This window comes from Coptis chinensis, chromosome 1, assembly GCF_015680905.1.
Source record: "Coptis chinensis isolate HL-2020 chromosome 1, ASM1568090v1, whole genome shotgun sequence".
NCBI classification, from domain to species: domain Eukaryota; kingdom Viridiplantae; phylum Streptophyta; class Magnoliopsida; order Ranunculales; family Ranunculaceae; genus Coptis; species Coptis chinensis.
This window is the reverse complement of record NC_141456.1, coordinates 24,675,505-24,701,539: the sequence shown is the minus strand read 5'-3', so window position 1 is coordinate 24,701,539 and position 26,035 is coordinate 24,675,505. Positions and strand designations below refer to the sequence as shown.

At 35.4% G+C, this 26,035-nt stretch overlaps 1 protein-coding gene across 1 annotated transcript; it reads left to right on the top strand.

Annotated features, from left to right (window-relative positions):
- Nucleotides 1-19,822: 19,822 nt before the first annotated feature.
- LOC147523096 (uncharacterized) lies at nucleotides 19,823-25,979 on the top strand. The gene is made up of 15 exons (XM_086596890.1): nucleotides 19,823-20,272; nucleotides 20,393-20,490; nucleotides 20,573-20,673; nucleotides 20,779-20,857; nucleotides 20,969-21,029; nucleotides 21,157-21,203; nucleotides 21,301-21,393; nucleotides 21,494-21,584; nucleotides 23,305-23,353; nucleotides 23,898-24,014; nucleotides 24,115-24,262; nucleotides 24,734-24,826; nucleotides 24,910-24,978; nucleotides 25,493-25,535; nucleotides 25,630-25,979. Exons 1-15 carry the CDS (start codon nucleotides 20,215-20,217, stop codon nucleotides 25,728-25,730), a joined length of 1,248 nt encoding a protein of 415 aa, XP_086453016.1. The 5' UTR covers nucleotides 19,823-20,214; the 3' UTR covers nucleotides 25,731-25,979.
- Nucleotides 25,980-26,035: the final 56 nt, after the last annotated feature.

Genomic DNA, 26,035 nt, shown 5'->3' with positions numbered 1-26,035 from the left:
TATTGAAGTTTTTTTATCCCACATCTAGTAGTAATGGAGCTACACTTCTATTGATATAGAACCCCACACTTTAGATGAGGTCCAACTGAGGTTTGGGCCAAGTGATGGCTAAGGTTGGGGACAGTATCAATCTTGGGTGAGACATCTATGAGGGTACCATGGATGGTCCCTAGGCTTGGCCCTAGTCATACCTGACTGGTGGGACAAAGCCGATGGCTCGGTTAGAACAGTTTCGGTCCAAGGTGGAGATTGTTAGGTGTATGGACCGAATTGGATGTTGTTGATCTTAATAATTTTATACGTCTACTTATATGATTTCTTGTTCTGTTAATGTTGGCATGGTAGATTATGTCATATTAATAGGAAATATGTTAAGAACATGAGCATACTTGATTTAATTCCTTATTTGAATGATGATGATTTTGTACACGGTGAATCTTGCACTAAGGCTAAAATCACAAAGATGTTTCACAAATCAGTTGAAAGAAATACAAATCTGCTAGACTTTGTATACAATGATATTTGTGAGCTTGAAGGTGTTCTGACTAGAGGTGGTAAAAGATATTTTATTACGTTCATTAATGGTTGCTCGAAATTTACATATGTTTAATTGCTTAAGATAAAAAGTGGTGTTTTTTATGCTTTTAAAGCTTATGTACTTGAGGTTTAAAAACAGCATGATAGGAACATTAAAGTGATTCAAAGTGATTGAGGTACTGAATATGGTTATGCTGATTTTAATCTTTTTCTTGCAATCACATGGTATTATTCATGAGATGATAGCTCCTTATTCACCTAAAATAAATGGAGTAGATGAACGTAAGAATAGAACACTTAAAGGGATTAATTGTTGATAACTTGCTATGTTGCTTAGTTCTGGAGCACCCTCAAATTTGTAGAGGAAGTTGTTTTGATTATTAGCTATATGTGTGTTTGATAGAATTGTTAATTCTAATACAAAGGTTACACTTTATGAGCTATTGAATAACAGGAAGCCTAATTTCAGCTACTTAAGGATATATGGATGTTTGGCTTTTGTAAGGAAGCATGATCCTAAGATTTCAAAGCTTGAGAGCAAAGCTTATGAGTGTATCGTTTTATGCAATGCTATGGAGAGCAATGCCTATGTTTTTCTAGATATGAAAAGTAATGTTTTTGTTGATCATCCTATATTAAGTTTCTTGAAGATAGATTTCCATATTTATCTAGAAATAGTGGGGGTGCTAGTGGGAGTAGTATCCTCCAAGGCCCCTAATAATGATGTTTCTGACACTGACATATCTAGATTGTATGATAGGATCATGGACACAGAAGATGAACCTAGAATATATAAAAGAGCTTAGGGTCACTAAGGTTTTGGGACCCGACCTTGTCACTGTACTTTGGAAGGAGATCCCTCCTCCATTGAAGAAGCTCTCACATCTTTTGATTTCGAGTTTTGGAGAGAAGTCATGTAAGAGAGATTGATTCTGTCATGGAAAACAAAACTTGGAAACTTGTTAATTTGCCTATTGGTTGTAAAACTATAGGAATCAAATGGGTTTTAAGAAGGAAGTTTAAAACCGATGGTTCAATGGATAAGTTTAAAGCAAGACTTGTTATCAAAGGCTTTAGAGAGATAGAGAACTTGGTTTCTTTGACACATATTCACCTGTTACGAGGATAACATCCATTAGAGTATTATCTTCTGTTGATGATGTTCATAATCTTGTTATTCATCAGATGGATGTTAAGACAGCCTTTCTAAAATGGGGATTTAGAAGAGGAGATTTACATGGATCAGTCAACAGGTTACGTGGAACCAGGTAATGATAAAAAGGTATGCAGATTACTTAAGTCACTTTATGGGTTGGAATAGGCACCTAAACAGTGGCATGAGAAGTTTGATAACTTTATAATTACCAGTGGGTTCAAGATAAATGAAAGTGACAAGTGCATTTATCATAAGTATTCTGATGGGATATGTGTTATTATATGCTTATATGTTGATGATCTACTAATATTTGGTTCCAATTTACATGTTGTGAAAGAAACCAAGAACATGTTGTCTTCTAACTTTGATATGAAAGACTTAGGTGAGGCTGATGTAATGTTGGGAATCAAAATTACAAGATCGTCTGATGGCATAAGGCTAGATCAGTCACACTACATTGCGAAAATGTTGAAGAAGTATAACTACTTCAATTGCGTGACTGTGAGTATTCCTTTTGATTAATGTGTTAAATTATTTGCAAATAATGGTGAACCTGTGAATCAGAAGGAATATGCAAGTATCATTGGTAGTTTGAGATATGCTACAGATTGTTTAAGACCTGACATTGCCTATATAGTAGGTGTTATTATTTGCAGGTGTACTAGCAGGCAATAGATTTGGATTGGAACATCCTTTCAGAAGACTCCGAGATCACCAGTGGCTATGTGTTTAACATTGGTGGAGGTGTTGTATCTTGGAAGTCCAAGAAACAGACCATAATAGCACAGTTTGCTATGGAGTATGAGATTATTGCTTTGGCTAGTACGAGTGAAGAAGCTAGTTGAGTACAAGGCCTTCTTACTCATATACTAGTCTAAGATAGACGGTATTAATTACAATGATACTTTGTTGATAGCATTACAGCTATTACTGGGAGAGTCCATATTATTTTGATTTTGTGAGATCTGAAGATAATCTTGCAGATTCACAAACCAAAGATCTGGCCAGAGATACAATGTGGATTGCTCTACTAGCATGGGACTGAAGCAAATTGAAAGATGAACATCTATGATGGTAACCCAACCTAGGGACTGGAGATCCCAAGAACTAAGTTCAAAGAGAAGAACAAGTCATAGAATGTTGGTTGTGAGACATACATTGTTACTTATCTGTCCCGTAGTTGGATAGTAAAATGTATGAAATCCTACAGCGAAAATAGAGGTTGAGGTTTTCTGGGAAAAACTCTTAATGAAGTTCTATGGTCCTTATGGGCGGAGTGCATAGCTACAGGAGCACTCTTGATAGACTCACCTAGTGAATGTGAAAGTAGAGGCCGCTTTCTATGAGAATAAGGGCTGATTCTCTAGATCATTCACTAAATCCGGGAAGAGAGCTGGGGCCTTTAATGTGCAGAACATGAAAGGAGAACACTGATATGTTGTGCGTGATTATAACTTATTGTATACTCAAGACCTAAGTTTAAGACTTAGTCACTTATGGCTCTTATACTTTGAGTAATTTTCACTACGTAAAGGTTTAAGTCGTGGACACCTTCATCTATGCATAACATGTTGATACTGATATTGATTACCCTTAAGTATATTTTCTATTTTGTTTTTATCAAAATTAAGTGGGGGATTGTTGTGTTATTTTGAATAAAATAAGAGGTGAACTTGGGCTTGGGCTTGGGCTCTCTTTGATCCCTTATCTTCTTTTTGGTAAACCATTTTCCTTAAGCTGTTTCCGGATAAGTTTGGAAATAGAATTGGATATGGATTAGGAAAAAGATGTGATAGACTTGTAGAATCCAATTCTTATCGGGAAACTAGATCAGTACCCTATCCGGATCTACTAAGTGCTCCATGTTTTCCTCTATAAATACTCCTAGAGCAGCAGCTAATATGATATGCGAAAAACTATTTTCTATACTAAGTTGAGGGCTTTCATAAGATCAGTATCGTGGTTCTTCTTTTCTTCTTTGGTTTATCTGCAGTAAACAAAGGAGAGTCTATCTGGTTGTTGTATCATGGAGGTTGACGCGCTTTGTCTGTATAAAGAAGAATAGACGCGAAACAACCTTAAAGAAAGCATTTGATCCGTGCCTCAGCCAGCCTTCTTATTCACAGTTTGTTCTTGTTGCAGCGATTGTTACCAACAACCATCTACACAACACCATTACATACCATGTACACAAATCCCACTATATGGTCATCACCACCACCTGACCCATATAAAGTTGAATATAGACTCAAGTTTTATTTCAAACACAAATGCAGTAGGTTGTGGATACATACTAAGAGATCATACTGGTATTTTTATGGGTCTTTTAGGTTTTGGTCCTCCTAAATAATTGGTATTTGGGGTTTGGTCTACACCAATCAGCTTATTAGGTTTTGGTCCTCCTGACTAACAGTCAACCAAATTGACTGTTTGTTGGCTATTGGTATTTTGTAAATACCCATCATACCCTTACGTGTGTGAGGCACGTGTCAACTTGGTTGACTTTTAGTCAGGAGGACCAAAGCCTAATAAAACGATTAGTGCGGACCAAACCCCAAATACCAGTTATTTAGGAGGACCAAAACCTAAAAGACCAAAAAAAAACACGTGTCAAGATCGATTAGTTTAGGAAGACCAAACCCCAAATATTGATTATTTAGAAGGACCAAAACCTAAAAAAACCCCAAAAGAAAGTGGAAGAGTTTAGTTTAGTTCAGTTTTCCATTTTTTCCCTATCGTATTTTTAAGATTGTGATAATACACGTGTCTGTATAATAATGGTTTATATCAAGTTAATCTATACAGTATGGTGGTCAGGTTCCACTATGTAAACAAATCATAAAATATGATTAAATTCAAGAAAACAATAACTCACAAATTTCTTAACCCACACTCAAAAGAGGCACGTGTCAATTTGGTTGACTGTTAATCAGAAAGACCAAAACCTAATAAGCTTATTAGTTTGGACCAAACTTCAAATACCAATTATTTAGGAGGACCAAAACCTAAAAGACCCTTAAATTTGGGATAGTTCTCTTTATGCGGAATCAATTATTACAAGGACTCACAGGTGATGTTGCAGGTATTTTGTGAAGCTAAGGCAGGTGGTTATGTAGTTATCTTTCTACATCGACGGTGAATATTATTTCTTACAAGCTTTTGAGTGTGGGTGTAACGCCCGTATTTAAAATACGTATTTATCTATTTATTAATTTAATTTATTTATTTATTTAAAATTTGATTGGATTGGATTGGATTTGGGATATGTGGGCCTGGTTTCTGGGCCCGAGTCTGTGTTGGGCTTGGGTTTCAAACCCAAGTATATATTCGTATTGTTCTGGAGAATAGGGTTCTTAGATAGAAAAATAATAAAAATGGAGGTGGCTTGTTTGCTCAAGCGTTGGAGTGCGACGACTCGGACTAGGAGGAATTCGTCGAGCTGTTAATTAAGGTGAGTAGTTTAGCTTTTCTATTATTTTACGTCTATACAGAGATAACTGTATTGTCTAAGATTTCCACTCTTGTTTCCTTCTCATTCCCGGTTGTTATTCTGCGTATTGTCGTAGGGTTAAAACTTGGAGTATTGTTAAAACCTGTTATATATTGGTTGTTGTTCTTAATTACCAAGATTTATTGAACTGTTGGAACTGAGGTCGTTAATGGCGTGCGAGCCCTCGCGCCCAAACAAAACAGTGGTCCTGTATATGATTTGGAACTGTTTGTATTTTATTTTTCGGTTATACTCTTGTTGTGTTGATTTTATTACTGATTGGAGGTAGTGGGGGATGTCGGGATTGAAATTGGGTGTGGCTGTGAAGCTTGAAATGTTCATTAATGGCAGCACTAAGAAAATCGCAAGTAAAAGTTATAGGAACAGTTATTGTTGTTTTTGTGTTGATTGAAGATAGGTGGTAGTAAGGGGTTGATGTTTGGTTATTGAGGTTTGAATGGGTGCTGTTAATGGGTGCTGTTAAAGCTTGGAAAAAGCTTGGAAATGGCGTCAATGGCGGTCGGGGGTCGAGTTTTGGAGGTGAGGGGAATCGTGATTTGATGGTATGGGAAGATTGGGTTTTTCTATATGAGTCAAACCGCGGGGATGAGGGGGCAATACAGGTGAGGAGTGGTGGCCGGCGCGAGCTGGAAGTGGTGGAGGAGAGAGCTGCTGGAGAAGACGACCTGGTGGTCTCTGTTGGGCCTTGGGCCGAAATGTTTAAGTTTTGTTTGGGCCAAAAATCTAATTTTAGTGGTTGGGCCAGATTCATTTCTTTTAATTTTGTTTGGGCCTTTTCCAATTAGTTGTTTGGGGCCGGAACTTAGTTTGTTTTTTTATGGGGCCAATTCTAATTTTTTGTATACATGGGCCGGTTTTCTTTTATTTTGTGGGCTGGGTCATTTTGGTTTTAAATGGATCTGTTCCCTTTAGATATTTCTAGTTGGGCTAAATCTATTGTTGGGCCGGTTTCTAGTTTGGCTTTTATGTTGGATCCGGCTAACATTATTTGAATCTTTGGTTGAGTCATAGGTTTGGCTAGTTGGGTCCGAACCATTACCTTAGTCATGAGCCCATGAGCCATGCACCTTTGCCCTTAGCCATGAACCATGGCTATGACCCTGAACCTGTTGAATATGGAAACGACAGTTTGACTTTGACAATGATGTATTGACTTTGACAATGACGTGCTGACTTTGACTTTGACCGTTGACCATTGACTGTGGAATGTTGACTTTTTCCAGTTTTTCTCATATTTAAGAATATGGACAAAGGTAGTAATAAAATATTGTCGAAAATTGTATAACTTTGTTTGTCATTATCTAATTAAGATTCGACGTGAGTAGTGTGTAAAGAATATAATACTGGCACGTAACAAGAAGGGAATTCTTATAAGACTTAGATTCATGGACTTTAGTATTGGGCTTTGATGGTGAATTGAGTTCACATAAATATATTGAATGAATACATTACATGATTTATTACTATTATGAGTTGCTACTTAAATGAATTGTAGTATGTATGAAGGCTGGAGATATTCTATATGGTGTAGTGCAATATATGATTAGCACGTGAAAATAATAAGTTTCGAGATTTGATATAGAGATATTTAGATATCGTGTAATGAATAGTATTGGCACGTGATAATGTGGATTGTATTATAACGAGAAACGTTGAGCTTCAGTACAATTAAGTATACTGGCATGGGATAGAATAAGAATTATTCTGAGATATAAATGTATGACACCTGAATAAATTACGTAACGAAAATCCTAAAATCTAGCTACCACAACTCATATGATTTGGCCTTTATGAGGGGCGTATGTGATATAATTGGCCCTTCGGGCATTTTAGTGAATCTGAATGGCCCTTCTGGCATAAGTAATGTGATTGGCCCTTCTGGCGTTTTAGCAAAGCTGAATGGCCCTTCTGGCGTAGCCGAATAGTGGCTTGATTATTCCGTTCGCAAAATTAGAACGAGATCTTGTGATATTTTATGCCGATAATGGCGATTACTCATAATGGCTTTAGGTGTGTGAGGGTTACCTAGTGTGCGGCATCCCACTCAGGGTAGTTACATACGGAGTGGTTCATTATGTGAGGGGAGGCATGTGGATGTATATCTTCGGCGTTGGGAAGCGATTGTGGTAGCCAGGGAAACTAGGTAAGACATAGATACGACGTGATTTTAGGGACACGCAAAGAAAGCCTAAATTAATATAATTATGGTAATGTGTTGGTTAATTATGTATCTTTAGATAGATGATTGCATATGGTTTTGCAGAAGTGTGGGTCAAACTAATTACTTGGGCAGAGACGACCCACTCAGTAATTGAGCATGAAATGCGGTAAGTATAGAATATGTTTGGCTGGTTAGTAGTTTAGTTAGAACCTAAGGCGCCTCGTGGAGGAACTAAATGCCTTTTTATTATGCTTATGGTTTGTTGTGTGGTTAGTGGGAAGTTAAGGCGCCTCAGTGGCTGCCTTACTTATTGTAGTTAAGAATGTTGTATTAGTTGTTGGAAGTTAAGGCGCCTCGGTAGAGGAACTAACTGTCTTATGGATTGTGTATGTATATGTATAAGTATATGTTGTATTTTAGGGCTACTCACACCAGCATTTTTATAATGCTGACCCGATTTGCATGTTTGCTTATCGGGTGTGTTCATTAAATGAACATAGTTGATAAGTCTTGACAGGTTTAGTGTTGAAGAAGGTTGCTTGCTGCTTGTGGTTTGCGTTAGCGTTGCATTTCAGGATATGTTTTGTTTTCCCTTGAGGTGATATAGGTTTTCAGTTGAGACAAGGTTATTTGTATTTTCATTTGTAAATTTAAATAAAGAGTTATTGAAAAGAGATTTGTAACCTAATCTTATTTGTAAATTTTTGTAATGAAGATGACTTTTGTTTAAGTTAAAATTTTTATTGGTTTTTAATTATCCGCACATTTAAAATGATTATGGGTTTTTGGGAGTGGAGAGTGCATCACACCTCGAAAATCGAAGAGTCAGGAACAAATATTGTTTTTCCAAATTCTGTCGAAATTCGGGGTGTGACAGTGGGTTAAGAAATTTGTGTGTTATTGTTTTCTTGAATCTAATCGTATTTCATGATTTTTTTTTATACAGTGGAACCCAGGTGCCATACTGTATAGATTAACTTGATATAAACCATTGTTATACAGACATGTGTATTATTACAATCTTAAAAATACAGTAGGAAAAAAACGAGAAACTAAACTAAACTCTTCCACTTTCTTTCAGGTTTTTTTTAGGTTTTGGTCCTCTTAAATAATCAATATTTGGGGTTTGGTTCTCCTAAACTAATTGATCTTGATACGTGTTTATTTTTTTTGGGTCTTTTAGGTTTTGGTCCTCCTAAATAATTGGTATTTGTGGTTTGGTCTGCACTAATCATTTTATTAGGTTTTGGTCATCCTAACTACAGTCAACCAAGTTGACACGTGACTCACACACATAAGGGTATTGTCACACCCTAATTTTTCGAAGAATCTGAATCGACAACAAATAGATATTTACTCTATTTCCACGTCATCCAAATCTTACAAATCCCGAGGCGTAAACCGAGATCGTACCTTTATGATAAACATGCATTTAATTATAGCTAAAAACAAATATTGGAATAAGAATACTTGCATAAATCCAAAATGAATAACCTCCAAATTACAATCATCCTGATATGTCGAGGAACATCAAACCGAAAAAAAGATAAACGAGAACGTCTCAACTTATTATCTCAAAATCCAACATACAATAAAAAAAGGTAGAATCTTTAAAGAAAAACAACTCCTAAGCAAAGCTAGCTACTCCAACTGTAGCTCAATGGTTTTCCAACTCAAACAGCTACTACTGCTGCGGTTCCTGCGAAGGGTCTAGGTTCCATAAGGAACATACCCCGAATGCAAAGCAAACTAGGGTCAGCATTAAAAATGCTGGTGTGAGTGTCCTAAATGCAATGCTCATGATAGTTCATAACAATACACATTATCACTATGAAGTTGCGTATACCACGTCTACATCATTCGTCTACGTTAGAGACATCGATCCCTTGTCACCAACTGACAAGAGAAACCAACTATCTAAATAATAACTTTAAGAAGTATACAGTACCTTAGCGCCTAACAGTCTAGAGTGGGCTTCATCCCTGCAATAACACCCTCCTACAAAACAGGGTTAATTCAATAATAACAATAACACATAAAAATAATGTCTCAAGTATTATATAAATTATTAATACACTTTTTCATTAAGACTCCCCCACGATTTATTAAATTATCTTAGACAACTTTTCTATTTCCTAAAGGACCATTTCCCATTTTCGCACTTTGAAATCGTGCCGGAATATGCCCTGCCCAAGCATGACTCTCATTCACACCCAAGTCTATTTCGTGCTCACATTTCTGTTGGGGCTACAACTAGAAATGCAATAACACAACGGACGCTTGGACACGTATAAACAACTGTGTGAAATACCAATATCATGCAAATCCACATAACTAAGGTTTACGTCACATCTCTTAGTGAGGCAAAGGACATTTAGTTCCTCCCCTAAAAGATGGAACCTTATTATAAATTTTAATCCCACATTTACGTCACATCTCACAAGGATGGAATGCTTCATAAAATATCATATGAATCCACATATCCAAGGTTTACGTCACATCCCTTAGTGAGGCAAAGGACATTTAGTTCCTCCCCTAAAAGATGGAACCTTGTTATAAATTTTAATCCCGTATTTACATCACATCTCACAATGATGGAATGCGTCATAAAACATATCCAAACCCGCATTTACGTCACATCTCACAATGATGGAATGCGTCTAAACATCAAATGTATCCTACCTACATTCACGTCACATCTCCTAAAGATGGAATGCGTAATCATCATGAGTATAGGAAATGTCCATCTTATTCTAATAGTGTCATAGGTTTTCTAATAATTTCACATCCATATAGTATATATGTTATACAAAACAAAATAAATTTCCCATTCAATAATACTTTTCGTGCAATATTTTTTATAACACACTCCCAAGAGCGACAGTTTGCACAAGCTCAATCAATTCCATGTTAATATTCAAATAAACCAACGTTACACTTGTGATGTAAATATACTAATTTCACACAGTAGAAAATCATGCACAATGATCATAAACAACAATCCATTCAATAAAATTAACCATTTTCCATTCACAACTTTATCCAAAATCAATAGTCTCGTATTTCAATGCCTCGATTGACATCCCACCGTCGGATAGGCCTGCAATATTAATGGGTATGACTACTATGTGTCATAAATATACATCTCCAATTTGAGGACAATCCAGTACTGGGTTATCCTTCATCTACGCCTAAACGTATGACTGCACAGTGTAGTTTTCTGGCGTAGTATATACTACGACCAGTCACGCTTATGCGTGCCTCAACATAAACTCCACCGTTGAATCTGTCTAAATGTTATATATGTTAGAGTTCTATGTATCAGGTAACTAAGGATTAAATCTAAGAGACATCCGAGTAAGGGAAGATCTCCATTTGAACGACTGCGCAGACAAGTTTTCTGGAATAAAGTTTTATGTTAACTGTTCATCTTCTTCACAAAACTCTATACAGTTCATTAATGGCTTTATACTCCCAATATATATTTGTTTCAATAGAAATAGGATATGTTGTTTGTTATGTGTGATCATATATAAGTCACTTTATTAAATCTGCAAGATGTAAATAACTAGGAATATCAATAATACGGTGAGCCCAATACTTTGTGTTCCCCTTTTCTCTTTTTTTCTTCTCTTTTATTTTCTCCTTCTTTTTCAGTAGGGTTTTTAGGGGTCTTTCTTTTTGAAAACGTGGGAGAGAAAAAAATTAGCTACGTGAGTTATCCTTGATAACTATCCCATGTTTCTCTCCTAGTTTTGCTAAACCAAAATTTCAAAATTATCTATTTTCTATATTTTTGAAATTTCTAAAAATTATATCAATAAATAAAACTAAATAAATAATAATACCACAATTAATTAGAAAAATAAAAACGGGGTTTTACAGGTATGATGGGTATTTACAAAATACCAATAGTCAACAAACATTCAATTTGTTAGCAGGAGGACCAAAACCTAATAAGCCGATTAGTGCGGATCAAACTCCAAATACCAATTATTTAGAAGGACCAAAACCTAAAAGACCCTATTTTTATTCCAGCAGGGCATGATAATGGATAGGGGAAGCCTTGAGGTTTTGGGGGCCCAAGACAAACTCTACAAATGGGGCTCTTATATGATCAATTGATTTTGGAAATGTCATTTGAGAAATGTGGTTTGTATGAGTCGACCAAAGGGCATATGGATTTAAAGACCAAACAAATAAACAAGAGACCAACATGGCTAAATGGACACTATGACTGAAAGGGAAGAAATGTTAATAGTATAGTTATTTTCTGTAGCAAGGGCCCTACTTATATATGTGTCAAATGTTGGGGGGCCCATACGGTTGCCTGTCTCGCATGAGCTCAGGGATGCCCCTGATAATGGATGGGATGCAGATGCAGAGGCAGCAGAAGGCAAAGGGTTGCTTTGAGCCATAACCTGATTAAGGAAACTCAACTATATTATCCCACCAACCTACTAGTAGAGATGGATGCAAAGGTCATCATCGACTTTTTGGAGGAAAAGAATGTGAACGAACATATCTTGGTTATCAAAAAACATCCTCAGCGATGTGGTCTCTATTATACCATCTATGAAGTCTGTAAAGTTCAATTTTGTATTAAGAAGTGCAAATTCAGTAGCACATAAGTTGCCCTTTTTTGGTCTCAACTCGATCTTGTTGTTGAGAAAGAGAGAGAGAGAGAGAGAGTCCCCGACCTTCGCCCTCGCCCTCAACTCAAGATCGTTAGCTCCGCTCTAGGGCAGTCAATGGGCCGGGACAAGCTCGAAGCCCGATTGAATCCGAACCGATAAGATAAGGACTTAGACTTTAAATTTAGCCTGATAAGATTATTGGGCCAGGTCTGGACATACCTATGTCCGATCCGATAATGGCCCGGCCCGAAATTTATAATAGTTTATGTGTTTTATATTTAATATTATTAATATATCTATTATATTTATTGGAAGCTGACATAAAAAATTGGAAGCCATATTGGTTAGTATTGTGTCTGCCACACAAGAATTGTGGGTTCGATTCTTCCCACTTACAAATTTAATTAAATTTTAGACAAAAATAACAGTTCCCATGTATTGCTAATGGACCTAGGCCTGGCCCGAATCCAAACTTGCCCAATAGGACTTAGGCCGGGTTTGAACTCAAGATATCAAATATGATTTGGGCCGGGCCTAGACCTAGGTGTGTCCTATTCATGTCCGGCCCATTGACAGCCCTACTCCGCTCACACGATTATATTGATTATCAAAAACAAACAAAAAAAATGTACCTTTTTTCTAATATTAATTATGTACATCTTAAATTTCTTTATGCAAAACATTTTCGATAGAAATCACTATAGGCCTCTTAAGTCACCTATGAATGTAATGGTTTTATCAATACTCTTAAATCCAAGAAATATGATTTTGTATTCCGCCATGAAACACACATGAGAGGTTTCATGTATGGAAGAACGTCTCTTTTTTCTTGCAAAAGGCAAACAAAATTGTATTGACATTACAACAAATATGACATATGATATCGCTAATTTTACATCACTTTCAGCGAAGTGATGTTATAAAAAAAAACTATGACATCACTTTTCTCAACATGTGATGTAATAATTATCACAATTTTTTTTTTTAACATCACTTATTTCAGAAATTGATATAGTAGAGTTGTACAACATTATTTTAATTAGTGATGTCGTGATAGTGATGTAGTAACAGTTTTTTACATCACTCGTTGTGTCACTTATAAAGTGATGTAATATCTATGTATTCAACATCATTTTAAAGGTGTTCACTCACTGTGTCACTAATAAAGTGATGTAATATTTATGTATTCAACATCACTTTAAAAGTGATTTTGTCAAGTTTTCAAAATCACTAATAATGTGACTTCTAGAAATGTTATTATTAATATACCTCTTAATTAAGTTAATTAGTTAGAAAAAGCTAGACCATCTAAAAAATTAGGTTAAATAGAAATGAATCAGGGTGCACTCTGATTTGCTAGACTAGTCGCCCATAAACGAAAAATAGAAAATAAAAAACCGCGAACAATACCCAAAAGGCTTAAACCCATAAGCAAGGTCTGGCCCATAAATTTATAAGACATAATACATACGAATACGAAGAAGAAAATTAAGAATGGAACTGGCCCTCACTTCTAAATTTTGGGGATTTTAGGGATGATCTTCAGTATTTTATTTTCCAAAACCCTAACAGTCTGTCATTGAACTGAAATCGGAGATTGATTGCCACGTGCAAACGAGTTTGATATTAATCGATTACAACATTGAAAGATTTTTGAGTGGTCAGAGTTATCATTTATGTCGATTTCTTCTGATGTACTACTTGTAACTGTTGTAATTCAGTTCCTCTGAGCCAACCTTGCTACTCTCCGCAATAGGTAGAGTTGTTCCGATCTCTCTATCTTTCATTTTCATTTTCAACAAACACAAGCCCAACTCTCCATTTGACTCAGTGAGTGAGTGAGTTAAGTGTGATGGGGAATTCATTTGGATGCTTTCGATCGTCGGAGATTTGGTATCGGGCAGAGATGGCGATTTGGTGGAAGCGAAGATGCTACTGGAATTTAGTCCATGTCTTGCCAAGTACTCTACATTTAGTGGTCATAATTCCCCTCTTCATTTCACCGCTGCTAGAGGGCACACTGAGGTATTATTTATTTATTATCATTGCCTTGGTAGTTAGATTGTAGTTTTTGAACTCCCATATATATATATATATAAAGCAGGTTCTGTTTACCACATTTTTTATACCATAGTTTATACCACACCCTCCTACAAAATGAGTTAAAGACTAATAATTTGTGGATATAATCTACTAATCATAAATAGATCTCATTTGAAAATCTCTATTCTAGTTAAAAATAATTGTCAACTTTGAATTTTTTTTAACGGCTCAGATTATTCGATTTTGCAATCATCTTTTGACATAGTTAAACATTATCAAATGAGTTGAAATTTTATAGAGGTGATCTTCATTGTTAGTTGAACACATCCACACAAATCTAAGTTATAATTCTCGTTGTAGGTGAAGTTATGGGGTATGGTATAAACTATGGTATAAAAAGTATGGTAAACAAAACCTCGCCAGATATATATATATATATATATATATATATATATATATATATATATATATATATATATATATATTTTATTAGATTGTAGCATTGTTACTTGAGAATGGGGCAGATGTGAATTCGAGGAATTACTATGGGCAGGTAGGATTGAGGTTATTTTTAATTGTAGTGATTCTTAAGTTAAATTAGACACATTGTTATTGAAATAGTGTATCCGTTTTCATAGACTGCGTTGATGCATGCGTCGCGAGCATGGACACCGGGAAGTTGTCTGCGACTCTTCTACTAGCTGTTCAAAAAAGCAATGTAAATGCAGTCTTTAGTTTATGTAAAACTTTGATATTTGTGATATCCTATGCATTGAGGCATTTCCTTTTGGTAAATCTAATGATTTTTAATATATGTCGTTACTCGAAAGCGGACTATCTCGATTGGAAGAACTGCTCTTCATTTTGCAAATTGTAAAAATGGCCACGATATGCATAAGACTTGTCGTGGCAGACTTCGTACCAAGTGAACGTTATGAGGTTACGAGTGCTCAGACCAACAATGGTGATAGAGGCAATGGGTCTGTTTTAAAGAACAAATTTGGTTAATGGTATTGTACTTTGCTTTTCATTTTGTGGCCTTATTTTCTAATAGATGATTTATATACTACAATGAATTTGAGTGGGTGTTTCATTTTATAGATATAGATATATGTTATGATTGTTGTTTAGCACTAGTTGTAGGATTTCTTTTTTGTGGTATTAGTTTATTTTCTTGTAGTAGTTTTCCTTACCCCTAAAAAATTTTGTTTAATATATTTGTTGCAGTGCACTGTCTAAGTTAGTAAATAAAGCATCAGATGGTGGTATAACAGCTCTTCATATGGCCGCATTGAATGGTTACTTTGACTGTGTACAATTACTACTCGACATTCAAGCAAACGTCTCGGTAGTGACATTTCACTATGGCACATCTACCGATTTGATAGGTAGAGTTATGTTCATGATATGCTGCTGCCCTTTTACTTATGACGTTTTTTTTAATATATATCTGAGAAGACAGCTTAAACTATTACCGAAACTGGAACTATCCGAGGAAATGGTAAACTGTGTTGTAGTCTCATTTCGTGTTAAAATTAATTACATGCTCCTTATGGCACATGATATCACCATTGGAAAAGACTTCAGGCTATTCTTTAAGGTATGTGATTAAACTTACTTTAGAGCATGTACTGTTAAACTCTGATGGTGTTAAAAAAGCATCACTTGCTGATATTGGATATTTGGATCAAATGATATATATATCCAATTATATTATCTAATTTTTGGTGGTTCAAAATGGCACGATAGATTTATTAAAGCAGACCATGTAATATTTTTTCAATTTCACTTGAAAAAAATGTATATGTATATTACTCTTAACCAACTTCATGCGGCTAAAAGGTCACATTTTTCTTTTGCAAGAAAGAGGTGCAGCTAAAGTGTGAGCTTGTGCAGAGGTGACGTAGAGCTTGTGCAAAGGAGAGCACTTATGTTAAACGGAACTCTTTTGGGAGGGCAAAACATTAGACTTTCCTGGTGGGGTGTAGCCCTCCAAACAAACAAGTTCACTGTTGCTTTGCTTGTTTATAATCATTCTTCCTGTTTATCAATATATTTGAATGTATATTAATCTGACGCATTTACATGATACGTCAGATGGGTGGACACAGCCACAACCATACCCAAACTAGTGGAATGGTGTTTGGTATTATGGATACAACCAAGCTAGGTTACAAATCCTACGGATATACCCCTCCCGCTCAAGATCCTAACATGTATGCTTATGGTGGAGCCTATCCTGGATATGGAAATTACCCACAACAATAGGTGTGTTTTCATGTGTCTCTCTTGTAGAGTAGTTTCATTAATAAATTGAACTTAGAAAGATACTTCTATAGATCCCAAGTATATTGTTAATTTAAGCGTATTATAACTTAAGATATACATTACTAAGCATATTATATATTGATTTGGTATCATGAATACTTGAGATGACATTCAACATTCAAGTTTGATACCAAGTGTGGCTATTGGGATTCTTTGAAGAGGTTTCTTTTGTAATAATTGTGATGTTGGAATGGATTATTTGAAGTAGATTCTTTTGTAATAATTGTGATGTTGGGATGGATTATTTGAAGAGGCTTCAATTGTAATAATCGTCTGTCGGGTCAAGTCGTTCCTTTAATTTGTAGTGGGTTAATGCTGCCATTGGAAAAGAGTTTGGTGCACCTGAAGCACTGGTGCAGCTTACATGCTATTGGAGTTTGGTGCACCTGAAACACTGGTGCATCTTACATGCTATTGGTGTTACTGCCCAAATCATTAACAACTATTTAAATGTTTTTTTCTGGGGCAGACACAAGTTTTAGATTACTCCGCTAGTGATGCAGGGAAATGGACAACAACATTTTTATTTTAACTCAACCTCCAACCAGCTTTTGGCACAGGGCTGGACCTGATCTTGAACACAAGTAATTGTCTTCTGTAGAGTTTTCTTTGTCATTCAGGTACTATATTATGCGGATGTTCCGTCTGTTTATTTTCCTTTTATAAAATTTGCATTGATTTTCTAGTACAATGTTTCATACTGCAAAAAAAAGAAAACAGAGTGATTTGTTAGGCCCGCTGTGATAGGTTCTTGGATTAAATTAATTGCATCAAGCCAGGCTGTGATAGGTTCTTGGTTGGGTGATTGTGGTTCTCTTTTGCTCATTTCGGTACTGCATATTAGATTTTGTTGGTATATGTTGGCTCGTTACAATTTTTTGTATATAGTGTAATATTTGTAATTTGAGATGATTTTTGTATGATGAATATGATTTTAAGATACATTTCATCTTTATTTGATGATAAATGACGAGAAAAATGGTATTATATTGGGATGATATTGGCAATTTTGTTTTATTATTATTATTATTTATTATTATTTTGATAAATGGGACATCACTTTTAAAGTGATTTATAGAGTTATTTCACATCACTTTACACGTAATTTGGAATCTGAATGAAATATCACTTCCTAAGTGATGTTAATCAGCTTTATTGATTTCACTTAAAAAATGATGTTAAACGTTATAACATCACTTATGGACATCGATTAAAAAGTGATGCAAAGTTATAATATCACTTGTGGACATCAATTAAAAAGTGATGTGAAGTAACATCACTTGTGGACATGGTTTAAAAAGTGATGTGGAAAACCCCGACTTTTTACGTTGCCACCATTCACATTACTCTCAAAAGTGATGTCTTATACTTTTGACATCACTTTTTAAGTGATGGAAAATGCCATTTATGTCGTAGTGTGATATGAGTAGTGATATTATGGAAGTATGTCTAATCACCTATGTTGGTTCTAAAAATATGCTAATGTCCAAAATATGAAAAATTTCAGACCTCTAAGTATCTAACCATTCATGAGCACTGAAAATGGTAGCTCGCATGTTTTTACGCTTATTTGATTTAGCAGTAAGTCTTACATGCAGTGCCACAGTCAGTAACACTGAAACTAAAATTCAAAGTTTAAGATTGAGTTAAGATATGAAGTACGTAAGTTGTTGAAGTTGTCTTCAAGTAAGAGGAAGAAATGAAGTCGATCTCTCGGGTGACTTATCTGATCGATCTGGAGATTAAAATGAATCCAATATCCAACGGCTACAGAATGATTTTTTTCTTTCACTTGAATTAGCATTTAGCATAAAAGAGATTACATTTTTCAGATTTGTAACGAAACCTTTCCTGTTTAGTTTTGTAGTTACTCAAGGACTCTTCTAGTAATTAATAGCTATAGCCTTCCCTGTGATAAGTTACTCTGCAAAAGTAGCTTGACATATCCCCTCCTGATCCTCCTGTGATTCTGAGGTCGTTTCGTTCTAACATCAATATTCATTGATTTGCAACTCGACTTAGACTCTTAGAGAGATTTTTTTTTTTTTTTTTAGATTATCGAAAAAAAAAGAGAGAGAGAAAAATGTTTAGCGTATTGTCTTAGGTTTGGCTCAAAAAGTTTTACATTCAAAAGAAAAGAGAAAAAAGTTGTTGACATTTGACACCAATATAACCCATCACATTTTCCTTTTATCAAGAAAAATAGTCTATTTATTCAGTACATGTCATTCCATGACATACAAAAAAATTTATTGACAACGAGTATTATGACACATGCACATCTTAGTATTTGAAGGGATAACTACAGTGCAATATCCTTCATATTCAGGACCAATCTTGAACTTGCATGCTTGGTCACATTCTTCGTGGGTCAGACATATCGTCGCTGTCCCAATATCATCGCAAACATTTCGATCCCGTGCGCTCACTTTGGTTGCGATTTTCTCAACTGCACATTAGATACCAGGTCAAATCTATACAATACTAACATTTTAAACAAAAACAACAAAAAATAATCCTAGCAAACTCAAGGTGTGTGAATGCAAGAGGAGAGCAACACAAAAACTAAACCTGAAACCAAGAAAAGTAGTGCAAAAAGGAAGCAAAGGGTAGGAGAAAATTTTGTCATCTTGCAAGTGTTTGATAAGACGGAAATTATACCCCAGTCTTTGAGTTATTTATAATGATTTGAAAATTTATTTTTGGCTTCTTGACAATTTTTGAAATCAGATTTTGTGATTTATTAGTAGTACACCAAAAGGGAAAGTGGGTAAATTTTGTATCTCGTATGATTGCATTCCTATTTTAAGACTCGATGAAAATTTGGATATGTTACGTACTATTAGAATATCTATGTATATTTAGTTTCTAAATTCATGTGTATTTCCTTTTGTATAGTTTCTAATTATTAGATTCTTGGTGAGCAAGTCTTTCCATGTTGTTGGTAATTTTGTTTAGTGAGCAAGTCTTGTATCTTATATATCGTATTCTTCTTTAGTTTCCCATACATCCTCTTTATTTCATACATACTGTTATAGCGTACAAATGGTCGTGCCAAATTTGCCTTAGCCAGTTAGAGGACCGTTAAGTCACCTAGATGGCTAGATGCCTAGATCTAGGCAACCACGAAACACACATGAGAAGTTTCAATGTTTCATGTATGGAGGATAGCGAAAAAAAAAAGTTTCATGTATGAAGAACGTCTGACCTGTGTTGGTTCTGAAAATATACTAATGTCCAAAATATGAATATTCACGACCTATCTGACCATTCGACAAAACTCCAAATGTTCATGTTACTAACAAACTCTTGGACCACAAATTGTCTAACCAATCAATAACACTTCTCAAAATAAATTGCTAAACTCCAATACTATTGAAGAACGTGTTTTAATTTTACATCATACAAGAATCATAGTATATATATTCCTTAATAACAATTCAATCAATATCCCAAGTCCCCACACACAATAGGGCCCCATGAGAAATTGACATTTTTCCTCTTCAGTTGTATGCGAACTTATCGCAATTTGAGTGGTGTTCAACTATTTTACGCGGTAATAATTAAATAATATAATCCACTTTGCAGTACCGACACTCTATCTCAAATAAACTCTATCTCATGTGTCCTTCTGATCAAGTACAACTCTCTTATATTAGTTTTTATATCTGTCCTCAAAACTGGAAAAACCAGCTCTGTTCAAATATTCTCGTGATCTCGGTCTCTCAGACATTTCGTCATACATTATTGCTGCAATAAAAGTTCTTGTCTAATTTACATGGTTTTAGATAAACAAGTGAGATAGTGAGATTGGGTTTTGGATAGAATTTGGGTTTTTGAGATGGGGAGCTCTGAAGAGAAAGTTGTTGCTGTGATCATGGTTGGTGGACCAACTAAAGGTGAAATCTTGATTTGATTATGATTGAATTAGTTGAAATTTTAGTGTTTAGATTGGTTGGTTGGATTGGTGGTGTCTGTTTTTTTAGTAGAATTTTGGTTATTGTGTTTGGATTTTGCAGGAACTCGTTTTCGACCGTTGTCGTTGAATATACCCAAGCCATTATTTCCTTTGGCAGGGCAGGCAATGGTTCATCATCCAATTTCAGCTTGTAAAAGGGTATGCTCTTTAATACTTCTGTTATGTGTTTGGATCATTTTATTTTATTTCTGTAATTAAGATGAATTATGGGCTTGTGTAGATCCCTAACTTGGTACAAATCTATCTCGTTGGGTTTTACGAGGAGCGTGAATTCGCATTATATGTTTCGTCTGTTTCTAATGAGCTTAGAGTCCCAGTAAGGTAATTGTTATGCACTAGTGTGTTTCTAGCTTGAACTTTGGTTACGTATACTATCTGAAAGTTAGGGGCTTATTGATATGCAATTGCGATGCTGAAATTTTATAGATACTTGAAAGAAGATAAACCACATGGTTCAGCTGGCGGACTTTACAACTTTAGAGATCTGATCATGGAAGATAATCCGGTTTGACTTACTCATGTTGACTGAGATCTGTTTGTATAATGATTTTTTTTCCAGGTTCCGTGATTCTATTTCCAATAAAATAGTTAATATGGTTGTTGTTTAATGTGGCAGTCACACATCTTTTTGCTGAATTGTGACGTTTGCTGCAGTTTTCCATTGCCAGAAATGCTTGGTAGGTCTATTAAGTCACTGATGTTTAATACTTTTATTAATAATAAAACCGTAACTGTTTCTACCTTGAATTGTTTTCTTTGTGATCTCATTGTTGCTTGTTGTTTTTGGCTTGCCCTTCATTACAGCTGCCCATAGAAGTTATGGTGGGATGGGAACAATCTTAGTGATTCAGGTCGGCTAACTGAAGCATGAACTTTGTTTGAGTAGATTTGTTGTCGACTTAATTGATTTTTATCATGCTCATTTTTTTTCCCACTTTTCATGTGCAGGTTTCAGCCGAATCAGCAAACCAGTTTGGGGAATTGGTGGCAGATCCAATCACCAACGAATTATTACATTACACAGAGAAACCAGAGACCTTTGTACGTAATTAGTTTAGATTCAACTTCTTTTCAGTGTATAGTCGGCAGCTTGTAAATGAGAACTTGTTTCTGACCAACGTTGTTTTCTTGTGATCAACAGGTGAGTGATCTTATAAATTGTGGTGTGTACATATTTACACCAGATATTTTTACCGCCATCCAGGATCTATCTACACAACGGAAAGACAGAGGTTGGCAACTATAGATCCGTGCTGATAGAATGTCAATTCAGTTTCATTTCTTTTTTAACCTTTTATACTTCCATTCGATTAGAGCATAGTGCATATTGGATTCAAACTGCCCCGTTGAGGATGAATATCTGCACGAAGTAAAAAAGTTCTATATATAAGAGAAGGGCTTTCTTTTTTCTTCACTCTCGTTCGTGCGTGTTTGTGCGCGGATGTGTCTGCAGTCTAGACCCATATCACTAGGAAACTCCAACTTCTAGGCATATTCCATGCGACGGATTTCTCTTTTAGTTCTACGTACATATTCCTAACTGTAATTCTTCTCTAATGAGGTGATGCCTTTCACGTACTACCCTATGCTTAAGCACGTCTAGTAGATTGTTATTTGACACTGAAGTTAGTGAATGGGTTGAGCACGTATGGCAAAACAAGGAAGTAATGGTCTCCGCCCTTTCTCCTATCCCTAAGAATCCAATGATCCCCAAATAAAGTCGTGGCTGTATAGTTAACTCATGCCACCTTGGACCACACCCTAGTCAGAAATGAAGCTCGCGTTGTCGGCCTCTTGTCCGTCAGCCAATGATTTCTCATGTTTAACGGTGGGCACACCTTCTCATCTGTTTCCGCAAATAAAACTTCTTTCATGTGCCGAAGGTGGATTCAGCTAGCTTTATTAGTCATTCTAAACCTGTGAGTGTTTATACCAGGGATGTGGGTATTTGCATTCACCTGCTTCTTAAAACCGAAGTGAAAAGAATTAGCATGTGTCAAAATATGTGTGAGCATGAGTGCTAGAAGACAATCACTTCTGAGTTGCATACAAGCCACCTGGCTGATAGACCCCCTTTTCGTCTGGGTTCCAACTTTCAATTGTACTTTTGGAATGTCAGGACATTAACTGTTTTTTAGTGAGGTTGTATGCAACTGTTTTTTTTTATTGGTAAGCCTGTTTTAAATGAGATCAATAACTCTTTGATGTTGGCGGGGTTCGATCCCCAGACCTCTGGTATCATCACCCAAAGGTTTTACCGACTTTTCCGTTGCATCAAAATACTGTGTTTCTTGTTGCATCCTCTGTCAGGTCATATATTGTTTTTATGCTCTGCAGTATGAATTTTATTGCCTCGATGTTAAAGTGGTGTTTAGCTAGCTTCATATCTTGGACTTATCCGTTTTTAAAGGTCTCACGCACACACAAAATTCTTTGGACTATTTCATTCAGTTTTTATCAAAACATTGAACTTCAATAGATAAATGATCATGAAAGAACGTTTAAAGCTGGTTCCTGTGATTTGTACCATCTGAAAGCTTTGTCTAATCTGAGTACATAATTTATAGTAAATTTAATAGCCCGTTCTAGTACCAACTTTTGGGTCAAATACTGAAAATGGCCTTCTCTAATACCGTCATAAACTTTGGAATTCCTAAAGCCTGCAATCTCTGAAGTTACATTCATGAACATAAATCAAAATCGATGACTTGTGCATTTGAAAATTGAATCTAGCATTTGGTTGTTACCCTTGTGAAAACAATTCTACTATATATCGTTTACTCATCTGGTTTCAAAACATCTATTCTGGACTTTGTGATAATATGATGAAAATTTTGATTTGTTTATTTTCTCAGACAAAAGATAAGGTGTCGGTAGATATATAATGTTGTTATTATTGCTGATTTCTTATATTACTACTGTTGAGTTTCTTTTCATTTTTTCATTTTGCAGCTAATCTGCGACGTGTATCCAGCTTTGAAGCTCTTCAGTCAGCCACAAAGTATGATATTTAGCTTTGTAATAAGTTTGTTAAATTAGGGTTCTTTTGTCTTCAAAACATCATGGATTACTCAACGTGAAATCAAAAGATATGTTGAATTTACTTTATTAAATGCATTGCCTTGTAATTTCTGGAAGTTGAAATTTGTCTGGATATGAAATTTCTCAACTGGCTGTCTACATATTAGTGTTCAAAAACAACATAGAATGTGAACATGTTATATATCTAATGATGTTATTTGATACATAATCTTAACAGCATGTGTTGTCATTGTAATTTTTATGATATGAATACACAATCTAGGACTTGCGATTGAACACACTTCGCTTAATTCTTTGGTAACTGAAATGATGCAATAAGGCAAAGTCTGCAATCAGTTTAACTCTTGCTGATGCAGAGTTTACTTCTTTCCTTTTGAATGCAGTTGACAGATGTGATTATTATTTACTCATGGAAACATTATTATTGCCATGTCTCCATTGGCTTACAGAAGAAGAAGCTTTACTTTCTTTGACTTCTTTCGGTATGTTTTCTGCTTCAACAGGACACTTCCTTCAGACTTTGTAAGATTGGATCAAGATATTTTATCACCTCTTGCCGGAAAAAAACAGCTATATACATACAAAACGCTAGATTTCTGGGAACAGATCAAAACTCCGGGGTAATAAATTTCAGTCAATTCTCCATTTTCTTCTTTTTCCTCTTTGGCATTAATAAGGAGACTCTGATGACTTATCCAAACTTTACAACTGAATGTGCAGAATGTCTCTGAAATGTTCTGGACTCTATCTTGCACAGTTCCGGTTAACTTCCCCTCATCTTCTGGCGGCTGGTGATGGTTCAAAGAGTGCTACCATTGTTGGGGATGTGTATGTTCATCCATCAGCAAAAGTACATCCGTCTGCAAAGGTAAATGATTTTTTTTTCAGACCAAATACAATTTTCCCCTGTTGTAGCAATTCATAAAAAGTCCATTGAATATGACGATTTTAGACCAAAACCACAAGGTGTTTGTCACAGCCTCAGTGAACTGAGCCATAGGAATTTACACTGACTGAAATAAAAGAGGTATAATGAGGAAGACCTATATTTTGGTCAATGAAATTGATGAGGTAATAGAACTTCATTAAAGGTCAAGTTTTTTCTTCTTTCTGTGACCCTAGGGCCTAGACATGTCTTGTGAGGACCCGCGAGACCCTGTCACTGATGTTATTCCCACTCGACAAGTAGAACACATTCTATATATACTATGTAATCTTATGTTCTTATGTTTGTATATCTATCCAGGTATTTTACTGAATTGTCTGAATGTCAGACCAGCAGTAGTTGACTTAATTAATCTATCTTCATGGCTGACCTACCTTTCGTCTATTTTTACAGATTGGTCCTAATGTCTCAATTTCTGCAAATGCTCGTATAGGAGCTGGTGTTAGGCTCATCAGTTGTATCATCTTAGATGATGTTGAAATTAAGGTAGTATGAAGGCTTAAGGATATGTCAGGCACTTCAGTTTGTATTTGCACATCAAGTATATAATTACATCTTACTCCTGACAGGAAAATGCTGTCGTGATACATTCAATTGTTGGGTGGAAATCCTGTATTGGGAAATGGTCTCGTGTTCAGGCAAGTATCTAATAGATTTCTTATTTATGCCAAAATTAGCAGCAAAATATGAAGACACTTTGTTCTGTCTAAAGTACCACATATGAGAGCATTTTCAGTCATTTATAATGCAATTTTCATTTCCATGTTTACTCAGAAAAATCTAAGCGTATGAAATATCCGTTAAAATAATGAGTCAGGCATGTGAATGTAATTGCCACATTGGGGATTGTCATGGTTGTTTCATTAAAGAACTGGTGCTTTTTGATAGTTGACCTTTGTGACTTCTATAGGACAATTCTTGTCTGTTTGTTTTGATAAACATCTTGTTCCTTTTAAAAGGGGTCTACAGAGCTAAGATTTTTTTGACATTCGGTCATTTATCCCAAAAACAGGGTTCACTCCATTATGTCCTATCAACTAGGAATGAAAATAGATATTTCATTTTTAATATTCATCAATCTAGCTTTAGGCTGTCGTCCGTGAATAAAATACTAGGGTTCTAACATATACTCAAATCGATTGTTTATTTCAGGCTGAAGGGAATTACAATGCAAAACTTGGGATTACCATACTTGGTACTGATTCTTTTATTTCGTTCTTATATATTCACTTTTTCTGTTTCGAAAAGAAATCCAATATTCACTGTTCGTTGGAATAAATATGTATCAGGGGAGGCTGTGACTGTTGAGGATGAGGTGGTGGTGATTAACAGCATCATTCTTCCAAATAAGACTCTCAATATCAGTGTACAGGATGAAATTATTCTATGAAGGAATGTGATGGCAGACAACATTTTCTTTCCCCAGTGTGCTGCATTTTTTCCATCAATTTTTTATTTATTTTCTTACTCCTTTCCTATGTGTTTTATTATTATTATTATTCATTTCATGTAATTGTTTTATCTATAAATAAGTAGATTTAGTTAACATCTTGCATCTGGGGTTATTTCGGGCTGGATTACTCATTTGTAAAACACTTGTCCATATTGAAACAATAAATAGTAACTTTTTCCTGTGGAATTCTTTGTGTATACAAGTCAGCAACAAGTATGATAATTCCGTAGCTTTCATTGGTG